The following is a 26,489-nucleotide window of genomic DNA, read 5'->3' on the forward strand; positions in this document are numbered from 1 at the left end:
ATGAGGTAAACAAAAGTTAATCTATGGATTTTCTGTAGCCCAAACACTGGTTTGTTGTGAGTTCTTTACTAGGAAGTGGCACACTTGAGGTCTCATGGTAAGTCATACACTGGAGTACCCTGCATAATAGCTTCAATGCATTAATCTGAACATAGTTTATACGTAAACTACTAGCAGCTGCTTCACCTCCACCTTTTCTGTTTCAGTAAAGGATCTCCAAGGGGCTCTTTAGTCCTATAAAAATCTTCTCCTGCTATTCCCTTCATATACTGGTTGTTCTTTCATCTCTCTAGTGTGGTGGTGGTAGAAAGTGCTGACAAGTCGCAGCTGATTTACTGTGACCCTGCAGAGTTTTCAAGGCAATAGGCATTAAGAAGTGCTTTGCCACGACTGCCCCTTGGTACATCAACCCTGGGATTCTTCGGTGGCCTTCCATCTAAATACTAAACAGGGCTGATCCTGCTTAGCTTTCAAAATCTTATGAGACTGGCCTAGCCTGGGCCATCCAGATCAGAGCCCAATATACCGTTACATAAGGATCTGGTTTTCTTTTTTTTTAAAGAGGCATATCTGGTTCTAGAGCCACAGGTTGCAGGCCCTCACCCTAAATACATACATGATGTGGAAAATGTACTCCAAGACCAGCAAATGCCACAGAAGTACTCAGGTTTTGCATTAAACATCTTCTGCAGTATAGCACGGGATCTTGTGCCAAACTCTTAGGCTGATTCCGCATGGGTCAAAAACAGCGGTGTAAAAACGGTGTGAAAACAGTATAAACCCTTTTACACCGTTTTAAACCCTTTTACACCGTTTTCACACTGCTGTTTTTGGCCCATGCGGAATCAGCCTTAGACTGTTTTATTAGCTGTTTTATTAGCACAACTAAAACAATGCTGCTTGAGATACTTGGTCCAACCATAAATTGGACTTTGCTGGGTATTTTGTACTTCTAAGTCACGTTCGGAAGCCTGTAACAGCACCAATGCTGAGAACCATTTTATTTAATTCTATACAGGGGAATAAGGAAACAGTGCTGAAGAGACAGAGCTTTCTTTCCAAGCAGTATGAATTTCATTCAAGACCCAGTGATCCATAGAAGATGACGCCTCCATGAATTTTGAATGAAGATGATTTACGTTGTGGAAGCCTGCGACACTAGGATGCAAGGCAATTTCAGAACACGCTTATTTTCTTTCTAAAACCCTGACTAAGAGCCAGCGTTTTCCTCAAGGACATCATAACACTCTTTTCAGCTGTGGTGTTCCCTCTTTGGGATGACATAAATCTTCCTGCATAAATCATAGCGCACCTAATGAAGGAGGAGGGATCCTTAAAGGAATATGCAGTCAGAAGTCACACAAAGTGCAATCATGAGGGAACTAAACAAATCAGTACTTTAAAAGCAGCTGAAGACAGACAGCTATGGACACACCACGAGAGTAATGGTGAGTGAAGGAAGACATTGGCTTTCAGGCAAAGCTTCTCTACCATGTATAAAGAAGCCCCAGGGAGACTGATGCTTGTGGATACTTGGAATCTGCATCTAAAGGAAAGGAGTGTTGAAACATCACCGGACCATATCAACATGCCCCAGAATCTTCTTTTAGGATTTCTATGCACCTGGCTGAATTACCAAATATAAGCAGAGCTTATAAGGCTATGATGGGATGGTTTAGCTTGGAACGATAAAACAGAGTTAATTGCCCCTTTTCTTCTACACCCACACACAGGGCTTTTATACACCAACCCTAGGCGCTAAAAAAAAAATACAGTTCTGCTTAAACAGATTAAATCATAATAACTGTTTAAACTCAAATTGATATTAGCTGCTCCCAGAATCAATGTATCATCATAAACAATTGTTGGGATATGTAGACGGCGACGTGTTCTGCCAGGGCAGCTGCTTGCCAAACACTTGCATACCTTCTTGGGGGCAGCAGTAATTTAGTACAGGGAGCAAACAGTTTCACAACTTTTAAAAATAGCCCTTCAGGAGACTAATAAAAACGAACCACTTCTTTGGATGATGTTTACAAAATGCTGCCAGCCTTACTTTGTCAGGCTCTGCTTTGATCTACAATAGCGCTGGGATGCGCCATCACCCTGATGGAGTGAAAGGCACTCCGGATCTTCTGCAACGAGGGCTTCTGTATGTCATTATAGAGATTAGGCTGTGATGACTTATACAAGCAAGGAATATACAGGTATTCCCTATCCAGCTGGAAATGATCTACGACTACTTGGGGGGGAAAACTCAACTGCAAGCATGTAGGGATCCTGTCCAGATTGAAGCATGTTTGAATAACAAGACTGTTGCTAAACGTTCATAAAAGCCCAAGGCAGTCTTCTGTTTGTTTTTGATTTTATCTGTATTTTTCGGATGGAATTTATCTTCCAGCAAATAGCACAAAAATGATTGACAAGATCCAATAAGTAAAGTCTAGTACAGTAGAGTTCCCTATTTGTGAATCCATGAAAACGCTACTGATTCATGCTCTTCGTTTTGTACTTTTCCCAAGGGTATTAGAGTTCCCTCTTGCTTTTTAAAGTGCCCCTACAACTCCCTGACAAACTGTAATTCAGCAGTATCCTGCTTCTTGACACAACAATTACTGCAAAGTGTGTGGTATTTTGAAGGACACAAGCAGGACACAAAAGATATGCTTGCTTCATTCTGCGTCCGCAGCCAACAGTAATTTTTCTGGAGGGGTTCTGTACAATTTCCAATCAAATTGGTACAGACGGGAAAGGGAGTTTGTGTGTGTGTATATCAGAGAGAGACTTAAATTTTCATCACTTCAGGCCTTGTTAAGGATAAAGAATGTGGACGCTACTGAGAGAGACAGTGTTCAAGGACACTCTTGGACAGAGTCCAGCTCACATAAATCCTTCCGTCACACCTACGGGGAACTGCTTCCCTGTGATGCTAGCCCAGAGAGACTGTGAAGTGTGCACGAATATCACAACCAAACAGGAAGGAGTGATAAACATCAGGATGAAGAACAACCACTGGGCAAGAAAAAAAGTGCAGAGAAGGGCAACGAGGATGATTGAAGGATTGGAGCACCTTCCTTATGAAGAGAGGCTGCAGCGTTTGGGACTCTTTAGTTTGGAGAGGAGACGTCTGAGGGGGGATATGATTGAAGTCTATAAAATTATGCATGGGGTAGAAAAAGTTGACAGAGAGAAATTTTTTTCTCTTTCTCACAATACTAGAACCAGGAGGCATTCATTGAAAATGCTGGGGGGAGAATTAGGACTAATAAAAGGAAAGATTTTTTCACGCAACGTGTGATTGGTGTTTGGAATATGCTGCCACAGGAGGTGGTGATGGCCACTAACCTGGATAGCTTTAAAAGGGGCTTGGACAGATATATGGAGGAGAAGTCGATCTATGGATACCAATCTTGATCCTCCTTGATTTGAGATTGCAAATGCCTTAGCAGACCTGGTGCTCAGGAGCAACAGCAGCAGAAGGCCATTGCTTTCACCCCCTGCATGTGAGCTCCCAAAGGCACCTGGTGGGCCACTGTGAGTAGCAGAGTGCTGGACTAGATGGACTCTGGTCTGATCCAGCTGGCTTGTTCTTATGTTCTTAATGTATGTGACTGACCCATTTGATAATAATTATATTATATGACGAGGACAGTGATCACAACTGGGTATGACAGTATCCTAGGGAAGCAATTCCCACATAGCTCCACGTGTATATAATTCTCACTTTTGTGGCCTTCCTTCTGACCTGCTGCTCTACACCCATCTGCACTATCAATCACTTGTTCCATCTCCTGCAGCGAAGTCTGAATTTAATCATTTTTTTGCAGGTTCATGTACAATGGGAGATGAAATCACTGACTGTGATTTGGGAAATGGCAGCACAATTCAAAAATCGAAAGAGAAGAGACTGGAAAGTTGGCTGTTCCTCAAATATTCACTTGCCCATATATGTTTCTGACAGAAAAGTTAGCCCAACAGCATGTTCCTTCTTAAATTCTCCCCTTATCCCCTAGCGTCTAATTAAAAATTGGCAATGTGGTCTTAGACAGAAGAAAGATGAAAAGACACACGGACATTAATACTAAAAGATGAAAGAACACAGCTATTGGGCAAGTACTTTAGTTAATAAAAAATGTTGTGCGAGACGGAATGACCAGACTCACGCCATCCGCAAAGAAACAGAAGACGTCAAGTTAAGTGCAAAATCCAGGCAATGACTGAGTTAAATGATTTGGACTACTGGATTTCTCATTAGTGTGGAACAGAGGCGTGTGATGGTTCATTCTCCCCAGGAGTACTATATTTTTACATTACCAATTAACCATTCTTCACTGAGAGTTTTTCAGTATTGTATATGACCACATGTGGGCTCTGTAAAAACACAAGATGTGTTACCAATGGTAAACAGAAATTAATGATCTCGATCAGACCAAACGTTTGAGTTCATCATTAATGTATGTCCCAGTCTATGTTGCAGCAGCACTGACAGCTTGCGCGTGCTTTTTAGTTCAGTACATCAAACATTAAAGTTCGGAGACATCTATTGCTTTAATTTGTTGAAGACAGTGCTTGATTTTACTTTATTGGCTATGTTGGTGGTAAAGGACATATAGGTATACATTTGGGGAGGAGGGGAGGGAGGCAGCAATCCTCTCTTACGCATCTTTAAAAAAACCCACTTAATTATATTTTATAGCCTGGGCCAAGAGTCCTGCTTGTTTTGTGGTCTAAAAAGGTTCAAATGGAGTTCAGGCCAGGGATGAATCAGAAGGGCAGTCAGAGATGGTTATCTCTAAAAGATGAGATCATCTCCATTTAAGAAAGGCTAAGCAGGTACACAATGTTCACTTCCAAATGCTACAACAGCAGAGAGTGAGTGGCGGGTGGGGGGTGGGTGGGTGGGGAGAAACAGGGTCATTTAATTCTTTTTGACTTTTGGTTAACTATTTTAGTATGCAAATAGCTTTATGCAACTGCTATGGTTGCTCAAACTATGCTATATTTTATTGCTGAAATCTAATACTAATTTATTACTCAACTAGAAAATAAGTGAACAGGGAATTCACGCTTGAAAAGAAGCATGTATATAAAATATTTAAATATTACAAGCACTTTCTGCAGAAGAAGTTTGCAGAAAACTGTCTCCTGAGTCTTCCCACATATTCTATTTACTAGATTCCAGCTGCTCCAGAAAATGCTAACAGTATTTCGATAGCAGTATTATTGCAGCAAAATATAAAGTGTGAGATCCAGGACTCCAACATACTGCTGTCATGAACTGCACATACATCACTTTAATAAACAAAATGTTCCTTTCTCAGAGGATATGTGATTACATCCATTATGAATGTAGCAGTGGGGGGCGGGGGAGTTTGGAAAGAAACAAAGTAGTTGGGTCAGTTCCATCTGAATGTCATCCCAGCTTTGCACTTTCCTAAGTGACCTGGCAGGTGGAACGACATTGTTAATGCACTATATATATTTTGAAGATTTTCTTGCCCCAAATCGGCATGCTACAGCTAATTTGTAATTTTTTAAAGGACATGCCAGTTCATCAGTAGCAACTCTGAACTCTACTACAAAGTAACAGTAGGGAACAGGACCAGGATGAATAGTGGTACTCAGTCCTGGGATTAGAGGTGTCTTATTTCATGGATTTTTAGGCCATCTGTTCTTTCCTCCTACATTTAGTCCTGCAGAACTATAAACGCACCTCCACCTCAGGGACTATAGAAAGGAATTAGAATTGTTCTGCTTTTCATTATCACAAGATTCAGTAACTCATTTCATTGTCAGGATAATCTCCCTTTACTCTTTCTTTTGCGCTTGTAGGGTATGCCAAAATGACAAATAAAATCCCATATGTTAGAGACCTGATGAGGTCTGCACCTTTCCCTGAGTGTTGTGTTTAAGCTACTTGGGACACAGTGTCAAAACTGACAGGATCCTAATGCCCATACCCAATATTCATTAGGATGCGTTAGTGATTTGTATAGCTGTCTACAGGCTGAACTTCCACTTCAATCTTCAGTGGCCATTAAAACGTTTAGTTTGTCTTCTGGCTTTTACTGACAAAGAATTCATTTCCTATTGTTCAAGTGTTGGAAAGAGTTTACGGTTCTTTCTAAAAGTAACAAAGGTCTTCTGGGAGCTGTAAATGGATTGTTACTCTAGCATATTATTTTAGGTAGTCAAAACTAATTTGTGGTTTTATTTCTCCTTAGGCTAGCTTGCAGATCTTTAGCATCCCAGGGTCATGACGACACCTTAGCAGAGTTTTCTCAAGATATCAAGTTAATTCTGAGTGGGAAAAAATAGTTTCTGCTTAACACTCACCATCATTTGTATTTACTTCTAGTATTTGATTGAAATCGCTAGCATATTGCTTTTTGTGTGTGGGGGGGGGGGAGAAATCTAGCTCAAATGTATGGAATTTACTGGCAATTTTTTGTCACTGCTGCATATTTAAAGGAGACACTCATATCACATACAACCAAAAGAGCAGCAGAAGTTTTTCAGAGCTGCAGTTAGAAAGTTCATTGCTTTTCTTTCTTTAGCCTTTAGGGCCTCTTCTTAGCTAATGAGGAGATTTTTAAAAAAACAACAGTTTCCTCCTTTTATTTTGGAGACTGCCTATAATGTTACCCTTTTCTTTTCCCCCCTGCCTCAGGTGCTTAGCAAACTGGCAAAATGTTTCTAAACTCGCTCCCATCACGCTATGATGTAACTTTGAGAGATGGCAACCTCACCTTTTGAAGCTAAGAAGTGAGGGTGAGATCTCATGAGAACCTTAATCTGCTGCAGAACTGAAGCCAGGTTGCTGGTCTTGACAGTCAAGACCCACATCTGGTTTTGGGTTGTTTCCTAAAAAAAACAAAAACCCCAAGGGCTTGAAGACTAGAAGCTGATCTGCTATTGCAGAGTTTTTAAATCTCCTGATCATTCTAAAATTCAGGCCCTGCCCCCACACCATTGCCCTTGGAACGATTTGACAACAGAGCATCCTGAATGTAGTTTTGTAGCATATATGTAATGGGGAGACAGGTTGACCTATTGGCCCACCAAAAATGCCACTGTCCACTAACACAAATAGACATTTTCAGCAGAGGCATGCAAGGCTGAAAATAATTATGGAGGATGACTGAAACCCAATTATATGAGTTTCTATAACTATTATTAAAACAAAATACTCAAAACTCTACCATGAACTAGAAGGCAATATAAGTACTGAAACAGAAGTAGATTTCACGTGAATAAATCATTCTATTGGAAATTTGTCCTAGATAAGAACCAGCAAGTTGGGATCTCAAGCCTCTATGACTGTACAATCTTTGTAATTCAGCAAGTCCCACGTGATAGAACATGGAACCAATAAGTGAAGAGTTCCAGAACTCAAACCTGGAATTATACAATGCATCCGTTTTATTTATTTAACATGCATAACAGATTCTTCCCCATTAATTTCACTTTTCAGTTCAATCTGAGTAATAATTTTAAGCAGAATACATTTTTTTTCTTCAGAAAATGGTATAGGGTACCATTAAAACCAGTTAAAAATTGTATATTTTGAATTTTTCCAGGTCCATGCCAAACAAAAACAAATAAATGTGGGGCATTCAAATGCTGGGAAGACTTCAAAGAAAAAATACTGAAAGGTAAATGTTTTTGGTACTACATGCACTACAAAAGAGTGGGTGATGTGAGAGAGATGCTTTCAATTGTCTACTAGTCAATCAATCTTAAAATTAAGATCAGCCCCGTACCCTAACTTAATAAATATAGTTTAACCCAATAAGCTTATATCTACCCTTTAAAAGTCAACTTTGGCCTCAACTGAGAGCCCATGAGCAAACGAGCAGACTTTGATGAGATACATATTCACCCTGTGTTAAGATATGGCTAAACTAGAACAGACTTATGATCTTCACCGCAGTGACTGTTTTTGATGTGGGAAGATCTATCATATCTGCCAACCCAAATGAGATTCTTGTGTTACCTGCAAGATATGGGTTGGGTTTCTCTATACACAGAATCCTGAGTAGAGAATTTGCTTCTCTCATTTTTGTACACGTGGCTTCCCTATTATGCTTGAAGAGGATTAGGGCAAATATCTTTTTAAAGATATAAGCTGCTCTTAGTAAAAGAAAACCATTTTCCTAGAATTCCTAAAATGGAAAGTCGTGAAAAAGAGAGCATTAAAATTGCTGGTTGTGAGGTCTTAATTAGTATCTGGAAAAAAAACAGATTTTAATGCAAAGTTATAAGTTAATTAAAAGTCTTCAAAAGTTATTAAGCAAGGTCATAAGCTCTTGTTTTGCCTCCACAAGGAAGGAGACATGCCTACAACACATTCCCGAGTGAGTAAAAAAAAAAGACTATTCTCAGCACGTAAGATTCCTCTTACATTACAAACCAACTTCCATCTCTTACACAAAGACTCATCTGGAAAAGAGGCCGTTTACACTGTTTATAAAATACTGTCACATAAAATTTGTAAAAAAAACATATTTCACTAAAAATAGCTTGCGTAAGTAAGGGATTAGAATAGTTTCTGCTGCTATAATTGTTCCTTTGTAGTTTTTTTTCCATGATGTTTTTTGAAAGTGCCTTTTGACTATGTTTATTAAAGTCAGCACATCAAAAAGGATCAAAGCCACTGCTAGTGAGAAGTTTAAAAAAAACAACCCAACAACAACAACCCAAATCCAACTGTGTTGTGTTGTCTCATGGGGGAATTATGTAGATTCAAGTAAACAAGTGCAAATTGTTGAGGTTTAATGAAAATTTTCTACAATTATTGAAACTGAAGTCATTCAGCATTATAACATCTGTACAGCAGATGGCCATTCTGTATAAAAGGCAAGCAATGCTACTTTGTCTGTTTTAACAGTACATCTGAGATGACTACTTTGTGTCATTGTATGCCATTTGCTTCAGCAAATAATTCGTAAAATGCAGCTGCTGCAGGTGGTCACCATAGTTATGTGATTGTAAAAATCCGAAACACATAGTGAAATATTTGCGTATTAGTTTCATTTGCCAACATCAACTCCGTTCAGCTTGAAAGGTGTATCAATAAAATTTTGAAACTAAAAAGAGACCAATTCTGTCGTTAAAAAACCACACCTAAATTCCCATTTGTTATGCAGCTACTGAAAGTTTATGTTCAAACTATACTTAACTATTGAGTCTCTGTGAAGAAAAATAAATTTAATCTCCTTAATAAAAGATACATTTTTAATTAACGTGTTGACAAAAAATATGTTTTACTGTGACCTACTAGTTTTTTTTAATTGATAAAAAACATGGGTGAAAATAAGAAATTAATGCAGTTGTACCACATTTTTGCCACTATTTTCTTTTGATATATAATTATGCAAACCACTTGATAATCATGCATACTGTAAAACATAGATATTTGCTTAATTATTATATTCAGAGGAAAAAAAGTTTTGTGTGCCAATGTCTTTTTGGGTATTCCTAAAGCCATTGCCATATCACTAGGACGAAACATAAAACAAGTTTGTCTTTCTTACTTCACAGTCTGGTTAGGAAAGTCCTTCCTGTTTGACAGGTGACTCCTGCTTTGATTAGCTGTGACACTGCTATCAATTTACTAAGAAAGTTTACCAGATTAAAAAAAAACATTATAGAGATTTGATACAATGATCTTTGAAATTCACAGTTTAGAGGTAGAACTGTAACTAAATGCAGTAGAAAGCAACTGGTCTACTTCTCTCTGAAGCACTAATGTTGTATTTGGCTTATTTAGACTGGAACTCACATGATGAAACACAAAACCATTTCCTCCATATACACAACTAGAATATAAATAAGAAGATATAGCCTTCTCTTTGGCAGCTAGCTTTCTGTGTGGATGGTTTTTATTTTTATTACTACTGAAGAACATTCAACCTATTGATCGAAGTATTTAGGTGTATGTTTATTATCTCTGTGAGGAAAGATTACAGATTCCAGGATATTCCTGGAGATCTGGTAGTGGAACCTGAGGGATCTTATCGAGATACAGAGTCTATACTCCAAAGCTACCATTTCTCCAAGAAGATCTGATCTCTGTCATTCTGGGAGATCTCTAAGTCCCACCTGCTAGCTGGCAATCCCACTGTAAGGCCCCTTCCGCACATGCAGAATAATGCACTTCCAATCCACTTCCAAGGAACTTTGCAGCTGGATTTTACTGTGTGGAATAGCAAAATCCACTTTCAAACAATTGTCAAAATGGACTGAAAGTGCATTATTCTGTATGTGCGGAAGGGGCCGAAGAGTTCAAGTAAACCACAGGGTGAGTGATATATGACTGAATCCCCACTTTCTAAAAAAAAAAAATGCTAACTACAGCTGGAAGGGAGGGAGATTGGGTTTAGGTTAAACTTCCTGCCTTCAGCCCTGTTTTCCCCAATACAATGCTCTCCCAAACTGATTTTTGCCCTATTGGCCAAAACATACAAACACTGATCAGGGAACTCCCATTATTTCATCTACTTGCACAATCCCCAACTAGCTGGAATAAAGGGATTAGGCCAGAAACTGTATATGATATGTACTGCTGTTAAAGGAGAGATACTGGGATTTGAGATGTAGGAATACGGTGAAACTTGTCAGAGAACAAACACTGTAAGAACAATGTATTGTCGAAGGCTTTCACGGCCGGAATCACTTGGGTGCTGTGTGGTTTCCGGGCTGTATGGCCGTGTTCTAGCAGCATTCTCTCCTGATGTTTCGCCTGCATCTGTGGCTGGCATCTTCAGAGGATCTGATGTTGGAAAAGCAAGTGGAGTATATATCTGTCCAGGGTGTGTGGGGAGTGTCCAGGGTGGGTGGGGAAACCTTGTCTGTGAGTAACAAAGGCGGCAACCAGGTCAATAGTTGAGGGCATCTGAATAGAAGTATGAGTAACAATGAAGACTATAGCCTGGGAGTAACCCTGTAGATAGCAAGGTCACTGGTGGGAGCATCTGAATAGAATTTTAACAGGAAGGAAGAAACAATTTTAACAGGAAGGAAGGACAATTTTAACAGGAAGGAAGAAACTCTGAAAATGAACAGAACTTGGCTGCCAGTGTTGAAAAATACTAGGGTCAAGACTGTGTCAAACCAGCTCCACACAAACACAGGATGACCATAGACAAAAGAAACAAAGGCCAGGATACTTCTATTCAGATGCTCCCACCAGTGACCTTGCTATCTACAGGGTTACTCCCAGGCTATAGTCTTCATTGTTACTCATACTTCTATTCAGATGCCCTCAACTATTGACCTGGTTGCCGCCTTTGTTACTCACAGACAAGGTTTCCCCACTCACCCTGGACACTCCCCACACACCCTGGACAGATATATACTCCACTTGCTTTTCCAACATCAGATCCTCTGAAGATGCCAGCCACAGATGCAGGCGAAACGTCAGGAGAGAATGCTGCTAGAACACGGCCATACAGCCCGGAAACCACACAGCACCCACTGTAAGAACAGCTAAGAGGAAATGATGGAAAGGAGAAAAACTATTGAAGTAGACAAAAAAATGCTCATAACTACGTGTACAAAGAGAGTTAGTACCGGTAATATATTCAACTTTGTTTACCCATGCTACAACTGAAGAACAACTAGAAAAGAGTGGGGTTGATTCTGCTGTACTTATATGTACAGCTGTTTATTTATGGATAAAAATAACTTCAACCATCAGTATTTTCACAGTCTTTCATGTTCTATGAACCTTAAATGTTTCACTTTTAAAACAAATAAAAAGCACCAAGATTTCTTGGCCCAAGTAGAAATACTCCTGATGAATAAAATAATAAATCACCTAACTTGGTCCAGAACGTATAAGTCTCAGCTGCAAACTGCTAACTCTTAAGCTACTTATCCCAGCTCACTAAAACCTGGCTAACCCAGTGGGCAAAAATGCACACTTTAAATGACTTTTACTGAAACAGCAAACATAAACACACACCTCAGAAGTTGAGCAGAAGGTTATTTATGAAAACTGTTTAATAGATACCTTTTCAGCTAAGCTTTGAGATGGCAAGAAATAATTGTCCTACATTTTTTTTCCTTGTGTGCTTCTAATAATGAATTTAAGGGAGAAAAATTGGAATGTTATAGTCTTTAACTTACAGACCAAATTCTTCCAACTCAAATCTGAACTCTCATTTCCAACCAAAATCTGTAGGTTATTTTCCACACAAACTTTGTGCAATGTTTATCTGTGGTAAGTCCTAGGAGGTTATTTCACAGTAATTTGTGCTGTTCAAACATCACTGTATAAATCCAAGAATCTTAACATATGTCATAAAACTAATTATCCCAAATTGTTGAATGGCAACCTCATATTACTCTCAAGGGCCTGGGGAATGTAGGGTTTGTGAGAAGATCACGGACATACACACTTTCCTTCCTCCTTTTATTTCTTGAAACTTACTCCATCTTTCGGTACCCAGTTTTGTTGGTCACTGAGTGGAAACAGGGTGTGCTTCTAAATTTATGCTTAGAGAAGGCAGTTTCATTTTAAGCTTTCATGTGTAATTTATTTATTTATTTTATTTATTAGATTTTGTGGACCGCCTCATCCCCAAAGGGCTCTAGGCGGTTTACAATATAATAGAAACCAATAAAGTACTTAAAACATCTAAAAACATTTAAAGTTCAATTTGCAGCATCAATTCCAATAATAACAAACTACCCATATTGGTAATGTCAAACTCGAATAGATGGGAGCAAAGACATCTGTGCAAAGAGGGAAATCTTGAGGGGGCAGTGCAAGTCATCTGATTTTTAAATCTTAAAAGGTGAATTCATCTGGTGAAAAGTATTATACATCTGCTGTGTACTACCTCTTTTCTTTATAGAACACTGATATAGGTGATACTGATACAAACGTAATGTAGAAGCATATTATTTGAGGTTGAATTCATTGTTTGGCACTTTTACATGCATTATAGAGCTAATGCTTCTCTCAGCCTGATAACTTGACAGTTAATGAATAAAAGCACTTACTGGTATATGGTATTATTAATCAGAGCCTACAGAATATTATAAATGTTTTATAATCTCTATTTCAAGAACAGAAATTAAAGAAATTTTCCTCAGCTCATTGCCATAAACAAGTCACCACAACTGTGTTCTGATATGAAAGTTCAAACATAAGCCCAACAATCAAGTCTCCCCTTTCTGTCCCCAATTACACAGGTGAATGCCTGAATACAATTCTCTGGTGATCTCTGGCTTGAATACAATTAAGGATTTGTAATAAGTGTCCATGGGAGTCCCAATCAGGTAACACATATTACTAAGTATGCACTGCCTAGATATAGTTGGTGGGAAACTTCTTCCCAATACATTTACTATGAAAAAACACATCATGTTAGTGACACAATGTTAGGGGTCTGCCTTAGCCCACTTATTGCCTGAGGCAAAAAGGCTGAGTGTGTCCCTTCCCAGTAGGTTACTTGGTCCTAAGATGAGGGGGAACCACATGCAAAGTAGCACTGGGCATGCATAGCCTTGATAAAGTTGTGGCACTAGGGAGCACTACATTAGACACAATGCCATTTCTATTTGACCAACTACTCTAAGAAGCCTATATGCACGGTTGGAGTAAGCCTTCTTATCTTCTGCCCTTTTCTTCTACAAAATAAACTGAAAATCTAAAAACTCCTGTCCCTTCTTTGCTTCGGATAGAGATCTTGTGTTAACTTCAGCGCCCCATTCAAGTTCATGATACCTCATTCCTCTCATCTTAAAACCACTGTTACAAAAAGTAAGAAAATTCCTTACCTTTACTCTTAGAGTTGACTTTCACATTCAAATGTCCATTGAGGTTTGATAAAGATGCTAATAAGCAGGGTTTGCTAGGATTTGGATGAGGTTCCATAGAGACCACTATCTGAGTGGTGTGGATAGAAATCTTCTGACAACAGGAAATGTCCCTCCACAGGTCTTCTTGCATTGAAATCTTTTGAGTTCCATCGCCGTGGTCTTCCAAGTCAGAAATCTTGCTTTTGTAACACGGGGATGTGAAGGTGTTGTCCTTTGGGAGAATATCAGATGCTGAGGAATTTTCCTCTTGGGTCTCATCATCATTTTTGCTTCTGATCTTTTTCAAAAATTGTTTTATTTGATCGAGTTTGACAAAGCTGAAATTGGCTTTCAAAGGCTTTGAGATATCCACGTTTACATCAGCTGTGGGACAAATATAAAACGTATAAGCAAAAAAGATAGAAAATAATATATTCCCCAATAACTGCTTAATTTATGGTAAAATGAAATTTTAACTGAATTGAATCGCATATTGTTTCTCACCATGTTAGTGCAGCACAAGGAAGTCTCGTAATTTGTCACATTTAAAAATAAAACTCTGGGACATTAATAATGTAACTCATTTTTAATTACTGAAAACAGTTACCACTTTAACCTTTGCAGATTAATTATACCAGCCATGGTTTGGAGATTATGAATGTGCTGGAGGCACCTTCAACCCACACTACATGAATTATTCCATTTATGGTGAAATCTCATTGTTCATTTCCATTTATTTACAACTAAGTGTGCACAAACAGCACTGTAGCTCTTATCTGATCATTGAGGGGCTGGATCTAATGGCTTCCCTTCCCAATGGAATGTAGCTCCAACAGAAAATTCTTCAAAGAAGCAAGGAGCCATTAAGTACATCTTTCCGTCTGTGTCTTCAGGTGACTAATATACCAAGTGACCACATACCGAACTTGGTTATGTTAAGGATTATGCTGATGATACAAGATTGATGCACTAGCATTACAAATGAACCGTTCTACCTTTCTTCTCTTTTTCTTATTACTTATATAGAGCATTCCTTTAGAATTCAGAGACAGAAACTGATCAAAGAAATTTCCATATCATCCATCCCACTTTATTAGAAGCATATGAATTTGTCTATCAATTTTCAGTTACAGTAATAACAATACAGAAGTCAAACAAGCTAGGCTAAATAAATAGTTCCCTGTTTTCTACCATAAAACTTCCCACCACAAAAATGTCATCATGCTTGATAAACAAGTTCTTGGGCAGGCTTTTTTTTTTTTGGCTAATTATATTTATAATTGCATAAATATTCAGACTGAAGCCTTCCCAGCAAATGTTTTAACAATCGCATAATGACAGAAGGATTATTTTTACACATGAGAAAAATTAGATAATAAATTCATTTGGCGTTTTTAAAGAAAAACATATGAAGCAGAAATAACATTGTGCAACTAACGTTCTTTTAAGGCACAATACTACTCCTATGGAAGTCAACAGCAAACCTTTCATTGATTTTAATGGAGCAGAATGGCAGCTTTACATGGTCTCATCGTTTTATCCACTGCCATTTGCTTTGAGGAAAAAACCCACAGTAGACAGCAGGCTGAATGCAGACAACAATGCCACAAGAAGCAGCGGCGGTAGTATTTATTCCAGACATTATTGCAATGTTTCTGTACTGCTTTGATTAATATTCACTGCAAAGTTGATAGTTAAAAGAGTAACTGCAACTACCTCATCACCATACCAATCCTGATTTCATGATATGGCAGTGCCATCTTAACTTCCGTGGAATTTACTTCTACGTTACAACCACAATCCTAAAACACCACTGGATGAGGGGGCATGTTTAATGTTACTATCGTAGCTTCTTGACTCAACTGAGGTTTCCAGGTTGGAATAGAGAGAAGACACTCGGTTTATGAGAAAGACAGAGAGAGAACAAGACACACAGACCCAGAACGTGTATCCAGTTTGTTCTGCATTCGTATATTTTAACAAGATATGACAGCCACAAATTTTCTTCTTTTTTAGCATTAATTATTTTGCTTTCTTTGTTGTACTTCTCTGATTATGCTAATCCTTCTGTTACGAAAAATCCATGAATGCCAAATTATGTTTGTTTATTTAATGATTTTTAATCCACTTTTCTAAAAATTGGAAGCAACTGACAGGTTAGAATCACAATATCTACAACAATGATCTGCAACAGACCATACTGCAAATTAAAAACATCAGAAAAATAACACCCCTTCTCCTTCAAATGTACTCTGAATGATTATACAGGCAACCTGAAAAAGGGGAATGCATCCAGCATCCTCTGTTACACAAGCAACTATTAACTAAGGTCTCTTCTGCACATGCAGGATAATGCACTTTCAATCCACTTCCAATGCACTTTGCAGCTGGATTTTACTGTGCAGGATAGCAAAATCCACATGCAAACAATTGTGAAAGTGGATTGAAAGTGCATTATTCTGCATGTGCGTAAGAGATGCTTAAGAATCTAGCAAAAGTGTCAAAGTGAGCAACGGAGGTAACCTCTTTGCAAAGGCTGAAGTTTATACCTAAAGCTACCAATCTTAACAAGCTCAGTTAGACAGGATACAACCACAGTTTAGAGAAAAGCTTTCACTGCCACCCCACAATCCTGCAAATGGGCTGTATGGTCTGCTCTAATTCTTCATGTTGCCCAAGACGCCTTCCTACATGATACTAATCTGCCAAATACTCAGCATGTTAGTTATGAAGCAGGGGATGAAGGCACTGGACAGCAACCTCATCACAACAGACCAAGGGCTTGACAAAGACACTGAAAGCGTTCCTGAAATCCCGCAGAGTACTTCAGAAAACCATCAGCATACACAGGTTTTCTCGGGCAGCCCATTCTAATCAGTTCACCATCTAAATAAAATGGGTGATCTACTGCAACCTGAAACACAAACAGAGGCTTTTAGTTAGTACTCAAAATTTCCAAACACATATTAGGGCACAGAATAATGCAATGGCAAAAGATACCACACAAACATTCTGTCATTTATTGTACACTACCAGGTAGTGATTTAACAATGAAAAAACAGAGACTCACATTTCAATTATGAAATCAGAAAAGGATTTGGTATCCCAGGGGCTTTTCTTCAGTTTCAAAATACACACACACACACACCCTTGGGGGAGACCTCAAATCAGAGTAAAAAAGTCTTTCAATGATTTCACTCCATTTTAAAAGTTCCAACTTCATTTGACACATCAGTTATTAAATTACTTTTTTGATATATTTTGAAATCTATGGTAAGCATAGTTAGATTCAATAAGCCCAGTTTTCAGAAAATCATACCATCAATAAAGAAAAATTATATTCCTCACTCTTGAGAATCCTGTCTCAAATGTCTTATTCTGCCTTGTTAATCTAATGAAATAATATACATCAGATAACTCAATGCACAGTGAATATTCTTAACCAAACAATATTGTATTCTTTGGCTGTTTCTGCATGGGCGGCAGAAGCGGCTGGCCACCGGCATATTTCTTGCTAGTGGAGCCATGGGACCGTTCGCATGGTCCCGTGTGGGCGGTCTCGAAGCCGCCATGGGCCACAGGGGTGGCTCCGCATGGACCACCTCCAGTTTGTTTTGTTTACCTACCTTTTCTCCCTGCGATGCTCTGGAAGGAGGAAGGGACACACCCACGCTGTCCTCCAATCCCCTGGGGTCAGAGGGCAGGGTAGGTGTGTCCCTCCTGCCCCCCGGAGCTTTGCAGGGAGAAAAGGTAGGTAAACAAACAAATCGGTAATGCCTAAAAGCTTTGCATGATGCCGGCTGGAAGACACCACTTTCCAAATGAGCGAATTAGGAAAGGAGCATTCTCCTGCTATTTTTGGGGGGGAGAGCATGGCGCTGCTGCCCTGCAGCAGCAGCAGGTGTGTGAACAGTACCCCAGGGATGGTGTTTTTTACCGGCCCTAGGGCGCTGTTTTTGGGTCGTGCACAAGTGGCCTTTGATTCTCTTGGTACCACTGAAAATGAGAGCACAGCCAAAAATGCTTATGGGGTCAGTGCACTGGACAAATGTCTCTTTGTCCCTTAATATTATTTTTCAGATATCCAGACTGTGATCAAGACTGCCAAACTAAGCATTTCCTTTTTGGTAGTTCTCCTTACCAAATCCTCTTTAAAAAAATTCTTCCTGCTGGATTGGAAAAGCTGTTCATTTTCACGCAACAGCTTCAAAATATCAGGTTTTTTGTCATTATTCCCTAAACTTATTTTCTTGGAAGTGCTAGCTTGCTTACAATGATGTGCCTTTAAAGTCTTAACAAGTTAATCAAAAGTTGTCTTATAAGTATTTTCCTTAAAAACGTCTGAAAAACTATGTATCAGGGAAGCTTGTGATTTATTTCACCTTGGGAGAGTTGCTTTTATATGTCTCACAGGTGATACTGGAATAATGATAGGATGGAAGAAGACAAATGTCAGATCCTAAACTTCCACCTATGCTTCTTGCCATGAATTTTCTCATCAAGCCTTCTTTCCACTGCCCAGATTATTTATTTATTTACATTATTTATAGTCTGCTTTTCTCACAGTGACTCAAGGCAGATTCCACAGAGGGAGTCAGCACAATAAATAAATGCATTTGGATTGCAGAAATCTGGAACCAACTGGAAATCCAAAAGGTAGAACTGAAACGTAAGTATCAACATGACACCTGTTGACTTTTATTTCGCTTCTTCCATTGTTTTATTTAGGAAAGTCTTGAGAACTCATATTTTGTATCTATGATCAGCAGACCCATACTGCTTCTCTGCGGTGTCTTTTGAATTCTACACATAGATATGACTTACATGTCTTTTTAAAAAACTGGTTACCAGCCTTCGTCTTTAATAAAAACAGTGTTGCATTTACACGGAAATGTTGTCCATCTAGTGGTCTTCTGGGCAGGCACACATTGGGACTGTGCAGGCCTGCTGTAGAGAGTTTCTGGCAAGCTTTTTTTAGAAAGATCTGCAGAACTTAGTGCTCCCCCCACTCCCAATCACTCCCACCTTTCCCGCCTAGGAGTCATGTGTTAAAAGGTGGAGAGCACGTATCCTTCAGTTCTCCTTCTGCCACTGTAGAGCTCAGTGCCAAGTACTAGCCAGAAGCCTTTATAGCCCCAATCAGTTTTACTGAACTGTGCTCATAGTCAGCATGGGTATAGTGGTTAAGAGCAGGTGGATTCTAATCTGGGGAACTGGGTTTGATTCCCCACTGCTTCACCTGAGTGGCAGAGGCTTATCTGATGAACCAGATGTGTTTCTACACTCCTACATTCCTGCTGAGTGACCTTGGGCTAGTCACAGTTCTTTGGAACTCTCTCAGCCCCACCTACAAGGTGTCTGTTGTGGGAAGAGGAAGGGAAAGGAGCTTGTAAGCCACCCTGAGTCTCCTGACAGGAGAGAAAGGTGGGATATAAATCCAAACTCTTCCTCTTCCTCTTCTTCTTCTACTCATTAGGATGCAGATACAGAGAGACAGGAGGATGCAGGCAACTGCAGAAATCAGTTACTGTGATACCAGGGAAATGATTTATTGATTAGTCTTATGTGATCCAGAATACTGATGATAAAGATGGAAAATGCAATCAGCACCGTTATTCCAGATCCATGGATCAGCAATATTTAATCAATCCTAAATTAACACACAAAATGCAAAAAAAAAAAAAAGGCAAAAGCTTATAGGGGGATAACAGCAGAAAACATGTCAGATGAATAGAGTCATCTCACTGTAACAGCTTCCTGCACTGGTGCTCTGCAACAGATGAGGCCATACCTATCTCAATAAATTATTTATCTCTTTGCAGCCAACCAGGGATATGTGCTAACGTGTCACTTCATTTTATTAAGAGATGCAGTTGTGCAGCTACGTCACTATTTCAAAAACCTATTTGTAAAAAAAAAAAGAAGCAATGAAAAAAATAACCCTACCAGAGCGTTCAAGTGTTTTTGCAAATGACCTTAAGTTAATTAGAAAAGTCTGCACCCCGGTCAGTTCCCCTTCTCACATGTCAGCTCTCATTAAATCAAAAAAATTCTCATTTCAAAGTTAACCAACACCATGGTTAACAAAACTGTTAAACTGGGATCAAATGGGCACATTCCTAGGTTTATATATGATGTCATGCTAAGCAGCCCCACAGCTGAACTCGCAAAAAGTATGAATGATTTTTCAATATAATAAGTATCTGATCTAAATGCTAATTCTCTTTCTATAGGCTAACTGTGCTGGGAACAGGTGGCCCTGCTTTCAATTACGGAGGGGCTAGCATGCCAGTGTGAGGCCTGGATTAGTTCACCTTCTCACAGGGAATTTGCCTCGGTTGGGAATGGATTTATTATGTCTTCACACATGGAGTGGAGCTCATGTCAACTGAGGGCAGTGACACATCATATGATTCAAATTAACCTGCTGTGGACTGTTCCGCAGGGCTGAGATTGTGTATTAAAATGACGACATTTTAAAACAGCTTGAAAGAAACCAGGATTGTCGAAGTGCAATGGTTCCAATTTGTTCCAACTAATCTATCACCTGCTGGAGATATTATTGTAGTGAGTTTCTGGTAGCTGCTATTTTCCAGGTTTCTCCAAACCACTGACCTTGCTAATGGATACAATTGTTGCCTTTGGAGGTAAAGGGAGACCACCCCCACCCCCACACGCATACACAGAGTGCTTTTTTATGTACAACTGGATGTGTGTTATTCATCACAACATGAAAGCATAGAAAGTTTTTTTTAAAAAAACAAAGTAAACTCTTGTAGCCGTGTTTGCTGAATAATAAATCAACAGCCATCATATTCCTTAATCTGATTGTATAAAATGCTCTACTGAAAATCATTTGAAATGGTAAAAATTCAGCGAGTTGATAATTTCATACATAAAGCTGCTTTTAAAATATTACAAGGGATGAAGAATCAGCACACATTCTTATTCGACTTGTAATTATCAGGGATGTTATGTTTTATGAATTACTGGCAGTTTTTGCAACATACTAGGACAAAGAGTTGGATGAAATATAGTGAAAACTGAACTCAGTAAACTCTCATGTTTGATGTTTTAATCTTTCAAAATAGTAGGTATGCACTAGAAATAACACCAAGGTAATAAAACAAACTCATTGTTTTTAGGATGGCCAGCAACACTTAATTACATAACACTGTCAGTTTTAAAACTGAGAGAATGATGGTGAGTGTTCAACTCATTCAATCCCGCAGAAAAACAAAACTGTCTCTTGTGTAGTTGACAGATTTTTGCTGAAAAGCTACTCATACAAAATCAGGCGATAAAAGTGGGTTTTTGACACCACATTTGAAGAAGCATGCCAATCAGGTAGAAAGACCCACATGAACGGCCCCATCTATATAGTTAAAAGATTCATATGCACATTCCAGTTGGCTCATGTTACAGGGAAGAAACTCCCACACGTATGAACCTGCCAGCTCCATACCTGGACATACCTGGATAGTCAGGGGCAGAGCCTGGGGGGTAGAGCCTGAGAAGGGCCGGTTTTGGGGAGGGGAGGGGCTCCACCTTCCAAAGTGGCCATTTTCTCCTAATGAACTGATTTCTGTCACCTAGAGATCAACTGTAATCCCAGGAGATCTCCAGCTACCACCAGGAAGTTGGCAAGCCTAAAGTGTGTAAGTTGAGATAGTCATGTATTTACCTACCCATTACCAACAATTAACATGAATTTACTTCAGGCTGCAGGTGGTAGAGGGCTGCATATTTGAACTGAAAAGAAGCTATATGCAAGTCTAGCTTATCAAAACTGAAATCTGAAACGAATTTCTTCTTAACTTTTCACATATGAATGGAAGAAAATGTTTAAACACATAGCATGACTGACATTTATTTACTCAGTATATTTTGAAGAAACTGGAATAGTTCTATTTTGCTAGCTTTGGGAGAGTTTAAACAAATGTGCTGTAAAACAAATTTAGTTCTGTTGCCTATACAGCTATCAGTAACGCACACACACACTTCGGAATATTTATAGTTGCAATATAATCTTTAATGATTGTTTAATGTCAGCCATCAGCCTACATATTTATAGCATGACACACATTATAATCATGAGCATTTGTTATCAGCATATTTATTTATTCATTCTCTTTTTGGCATGTTTCTCTAATGGCTCCTGCAGTCTAAGTGCTGCATGTTGATTTTGGTGGAGCCATTTGAAGCTACAAGAACCAAGTGGTTTTGTTCAGACAAAGTACAGAAAGTTGCATTCTTGTTTATTGTGAGTTATTACTGATACCATATCACCTGAAACGACCAGGCGCCCAGCTAAAAAACTCGTGTTTTCTCTCCCAATAGTGTGAGTTTAGATCCTCACAGAATCTCCTTCTAGTGAACTGCTCTTTAAGCGCCATTCATGTCGCAGCCACCCAGACTCACTGACTTATAGCAGCAACCTTAGGCCTTCTAGAACAGTGTGCCAGAAGGTTTTCAACTCCACAGCCAGCATGGGATGTTTAGATGGGTTGTGAGGGGACACTGAGTGGGGGATGTATTATGCCTGGTGAGGATGGAGTTGATTGTGGGTGTTGATATGTTTATTTTGCTTTTGGTTTAATAAGTCTGATTTTAATTTTTGCTAACTACCTTGGCTGCCCTGACTTGGATAGCCCGGGCGACCCCAATCTTGTCAGATCTTGGAAGTTAAACCAAATCTGGTTAGTACTTGGATGGGCGGGATGGGAGAGGTTCAAGGAGGTTCAGGGTCCTCTTCTTGTTGAGGGAAGCTGACAAGTTTTGTTCTCCCCTCTATTAGGGAATTTCCCTTACCAACTTAACTGTTGCTCGCTATCTCCATGTTTTAATTGAGGCCTGATGGCGCAGAGCCGTGACCCTGGCCAGATGTAATGTGTTACCCTCTGCTTTTAGACAGGGAATTCCCCATCATGAAAGAACGTGTTCCTGTGGAACTGGGTATGAAGAGTCGGTTCTTCATGTTCTATTGTATTGCCCCCTTTACACCAGGCCTAGGAGCAAATATTTAGAACCCTTACTGATGGGTCTTGAGGAGTATGCTGATAATCAAAAAATTATATTCCTTTTGAATGGGAATTGTAGGGAGATTCTGGAGCCGGTAGCAAAATTTGTAGGTTTTGTCATCGACAAAAGTGCATAAAGGGGTTGATTGTCTGCTGCTATTGTGTTATTATGCCAATAAAGGTTAATTGATTGCTTGATTGCTTGACTGCTATTCAGGGTCGCTATGAAGACAGGCAATGGCAAACCACTTCTGAATGGCCCTTGCCTTGAAAACCCTACTGGGTTACCATAAAAAGGCTGTGACTTGATGGAAAAAGGAAAAAAAAAAACTAGTTTGGCAAGTATTGGAAGCTAGAAAAACCGAGGTGGTGTACTATGTTAGTACAATTCCTACCAGCATATTAATATTCATGGCTGAATTTCCTCCTTTGTAACAATCTCTGAAATAGACATATCTACGTTGACCCCTGAAAGCATTCTAAAGGAACGGAAACATTATTAAGCGCACTAGTCATATACATACATACATACACACATATACATACACATACACATACACACACACACATATATATACACAATCTCTGATACTGAGGGACAACCTTTATAAGGATAAATTCATTATCTTCAACACATACACAAAATTTAGTGAATAGCTTTTTCAATAATACAACCAAACAAAAACAAACAACCTGTGGTGGATCCAACCATCCTCCAAGTAGCACTATTCCATCTTAAGGAGCTGTCAGGCCTGCACCATTCCAGGCCTGGCAGTTTGCACGTCCACACCTCAGCTGCAGATGGCCCAGCCATTATCATCGCTCAAGGCTACGGAGGCCTCCCCCCTTGCTTGCAAAGTAACTAGTTCAAGAGTGCTTAGCCATTCACTCTTATCAGCCTTCCTGAAGGAGTGAGCTGTCTGCCCAAACAATACTGTTGTTCCCACTGTCTTTTCACATGCTGATGTTATGGGAATGCGAGGGGTGTGTGTGCCAGGGGTTGAACTAAACTGTAAAATATATACCAGGGGTCAGAGAGCCAAACTCCTCAGTTTCGGCTATCTGAACCTGGGATGACACAGTTCCAATAAAGCTCTTGAAATCTTTTGGAGTCTTGTTGATGACTGGAGTGACAGACCCTTACAGGAGATGTAGGGCAGAGAAAAGGGACACTGATTGCTAGGTGGGAAGGAGAGAAGGAAGCAGGGGAAAATGAAGATATGAGTCACCAGGAAAAAGGAAAGTGGAAATAGTAGAAGGAAGGGGATACAGAGGAGGGCTCCTGCAAGTGTTTCCATCCCATCTCTATCTTGCAACAGAAGCAACTGGCTATAATTTTTCTGCTAAGGGAAAACGCTGAGGAAAAGCTGAAAATGGGGACAGATAAAGATAGATTGGCTAGTAGTGGGAAGGAGAGAAGGAAGCAGGAAAAGGGAAGAGGCTGTAGGGACTTTCAGGGAAGAAAAAGAAATAGGAAAGGAGAAATTGAGATGCCCCAGCAAGTTTTTTACATGTAATGATTAAATGTATTTTGTCTAGATCTTGACTATTACAAAATAAGTAGCATTTTTTTGTTTTTTAAATATATATTTTTGGATTTTATTACTTTAAATTTTTTAATAAACCATCTTAATCTTTGGAGAGGCAGGCTATCTTACTTTGCCTATATTCTCCTTTGTTGAATGTAATAAGGAAAGCACTAACTACTATATTCAGTGAGGCGATTTTGTAAAGATTGTAGTCTATGTTACTGTTTATATATTATCTTGCTCTTACTGTATTGTTTTCTACTTTCATAATGCCTTTTTAGCATTGTTTGACAATTCTTATCTAATACTTGTCTAATCCTTTTTTCATAGCTTTTATCCTGTGTATTGGTACAAGAATTCCCCAACACCACACACATAAAGAAAACTCACAACTGACTTCAAATGCCTAGCTAATTGGATAGAAGTAGACATGAAAATGCAAAAAAAAAAATACTTAAAAATTCTCCTTCACTGCTAAAACTATGCTATTAGGTATTTTGCCTGAAAATCTTCCAAAGAAGCTTAATGAACTATGTTGGCACTTGTTAACAGCTGCAAGAGTAATAGGTGCATCCCACTGGAAAACTGAAAGAGATCTAAACACAGAACTCTGGGAAGGCCAAAGTTAGAGAATATGCCACAATGGCCAAACTAACAAATTTTGTAAACAGACCATCAAAACAACAGTTTGCTGAGAAATGGAAACTGTATTTTTCATTTGTGGCTGCATTGATTATGTAAGATTAATTATAGTAAGATTATTAATTTGTGAATCGTTAAAATATAAGCAATTGATTATTAGATGCTTACTGCTGCTTTGGAAATAAAGGTTAGTAGATAACGAATGTTAAAATTATAGAATGTTCTCTCTAAATGATATCAGTGTTATCATTTTAAGATCCACTATATTGGAATGTATATAACCTATGAGTAGTTGTATTTCTTTTCTTTTTTCTTCTTTTTTCCCTTTTTCCTGTTCTATATTTCCTTTTCATGCTTCTGAATTATATTTGAGAAAATCAATAAAAATATTATTTAAAAAACCAAATGCATAGCTAAGCTTATTTTGTGTGTGGATGGTGGTGGTGGTTAAAAATGTTCCATATTTGGAAAGTAACGACAATCGTCTGAGACTTGCTGTTGTTCTCATGAACAAACTGATAACATCAACTGAACTGCTCACCAATTAGTTTCCTTACCAATTAATTCAAGAGTCAGTTATTGAGGTGTGACGTCCATAAGAGTCAAAAATTTAATTATTATACTAAAACAGGGGTGTAAAAGGAGGAGGAAAGTCAAAGCACAAGGCAGGTCATAACACAAGACAAGTGGGATGCCGTTGTTGGGTCACAAGCTGAACAGGCAGAAAATTCAAAGTTTCGATTTTCACTTAAACTACAGTTTTCCACAGGAGATGTAACTCACACATTAGTAGATTAAATCCCCCTGATGGGAGGTAATACTGATCAGTTTTGCAGAGCTTCAAAGTTGTGAAATGCCAGGTATTCTCAACATGTCTATGAGTCCCCCCAATTTCAGGAAAATATTTTGGGCTTCCCCAGAAGTCAGAGATTTTTCTGTAATATTTCTGTCTTGTAGAAAGGGAGAAATTCCAATTTTAATATATGTGCTGCTGAAGAGAGCACATGGGGGAAGTTAATAACAGGATTTCTGACACTTCTCTTCCTTCTAAAGGAAGCCCCGACCTGGACAGCCCAGGCTAGCCTCATGTCACCAGATCTCAGAAGCCAAGCAGTCAACCCTGGAAGGGAGACCGCCAAGGAATACCAGAGTCGCAATACGGAGGCAGGCAAGGGCAAACCGCCTCTGAATGTCTCTTGCTCTGAAAACACCCTCAGATGTCACTTGAAGGCAACAAAAAAAAATCAAAAGGAAAAAAATGGCAGAAGCCTTTCACAGTAAACTAAAACGTCTACTATAAGGAAGAAGGCTTGTGCCTTCCCTAATAAATGGTGGCACCTCTTGCTTTGAGACCCATCCAAACCAGGGGAGGGGTATGTGTGTGAATCTGCAGTTGGGAGAGGAACGGGGCTGTGCCAGCAGATTTGCCCTCCCTCAGGCACTTGCCCCAGTGGAGGGGTGAAACCGCTGGCGGATGGCTGCTACA

At 39.2% G+C, this 26,489-nt stretch overlaps 1 protein-coding gene across 5 annotated transcripts in view; it reads right to left on the reverse strand.

The window, feature by feature from the left end:
- VPS13B (vacuolar protein sorting 13 homolog B) overlaps positions 1-26,489 on the reverse strand; it is a 382,095-nt gene that overhangs the window by 101,876 nt on the left and 253,730 nt on the right. For all 5 annotated transcript variants that reach the window (XM_048507301.1, XM_048507297.1, XM_048507302.1 and 2 more), the window contains exon 36: positions 13,792-14,196. In XM_048507301.1, coding sequence (XP_048363258.1) covers positions 13,792-14,196 — 405 coding nt within the window. The remainder of the gene's footprint in view (positions 1-13,791; positions 14,197-26,489) is intronic.

Source organism: Sphaerodactylus townsendi, linkage group LG09, assembly GCF_021028975.2.
Source record: "Sphaerodactylus townsendi isolate TG3544 linkage group LG09, MPM_Stown_v2.3, whole genome shotgun sequence".
Lineage (NCBI taxonomy): Eukaryota > Metazoa > Chordata > Lepidosauria > Squamata > Sphaerodactylidae > Sphaerodactylus > Sphaerodactylus townsendi.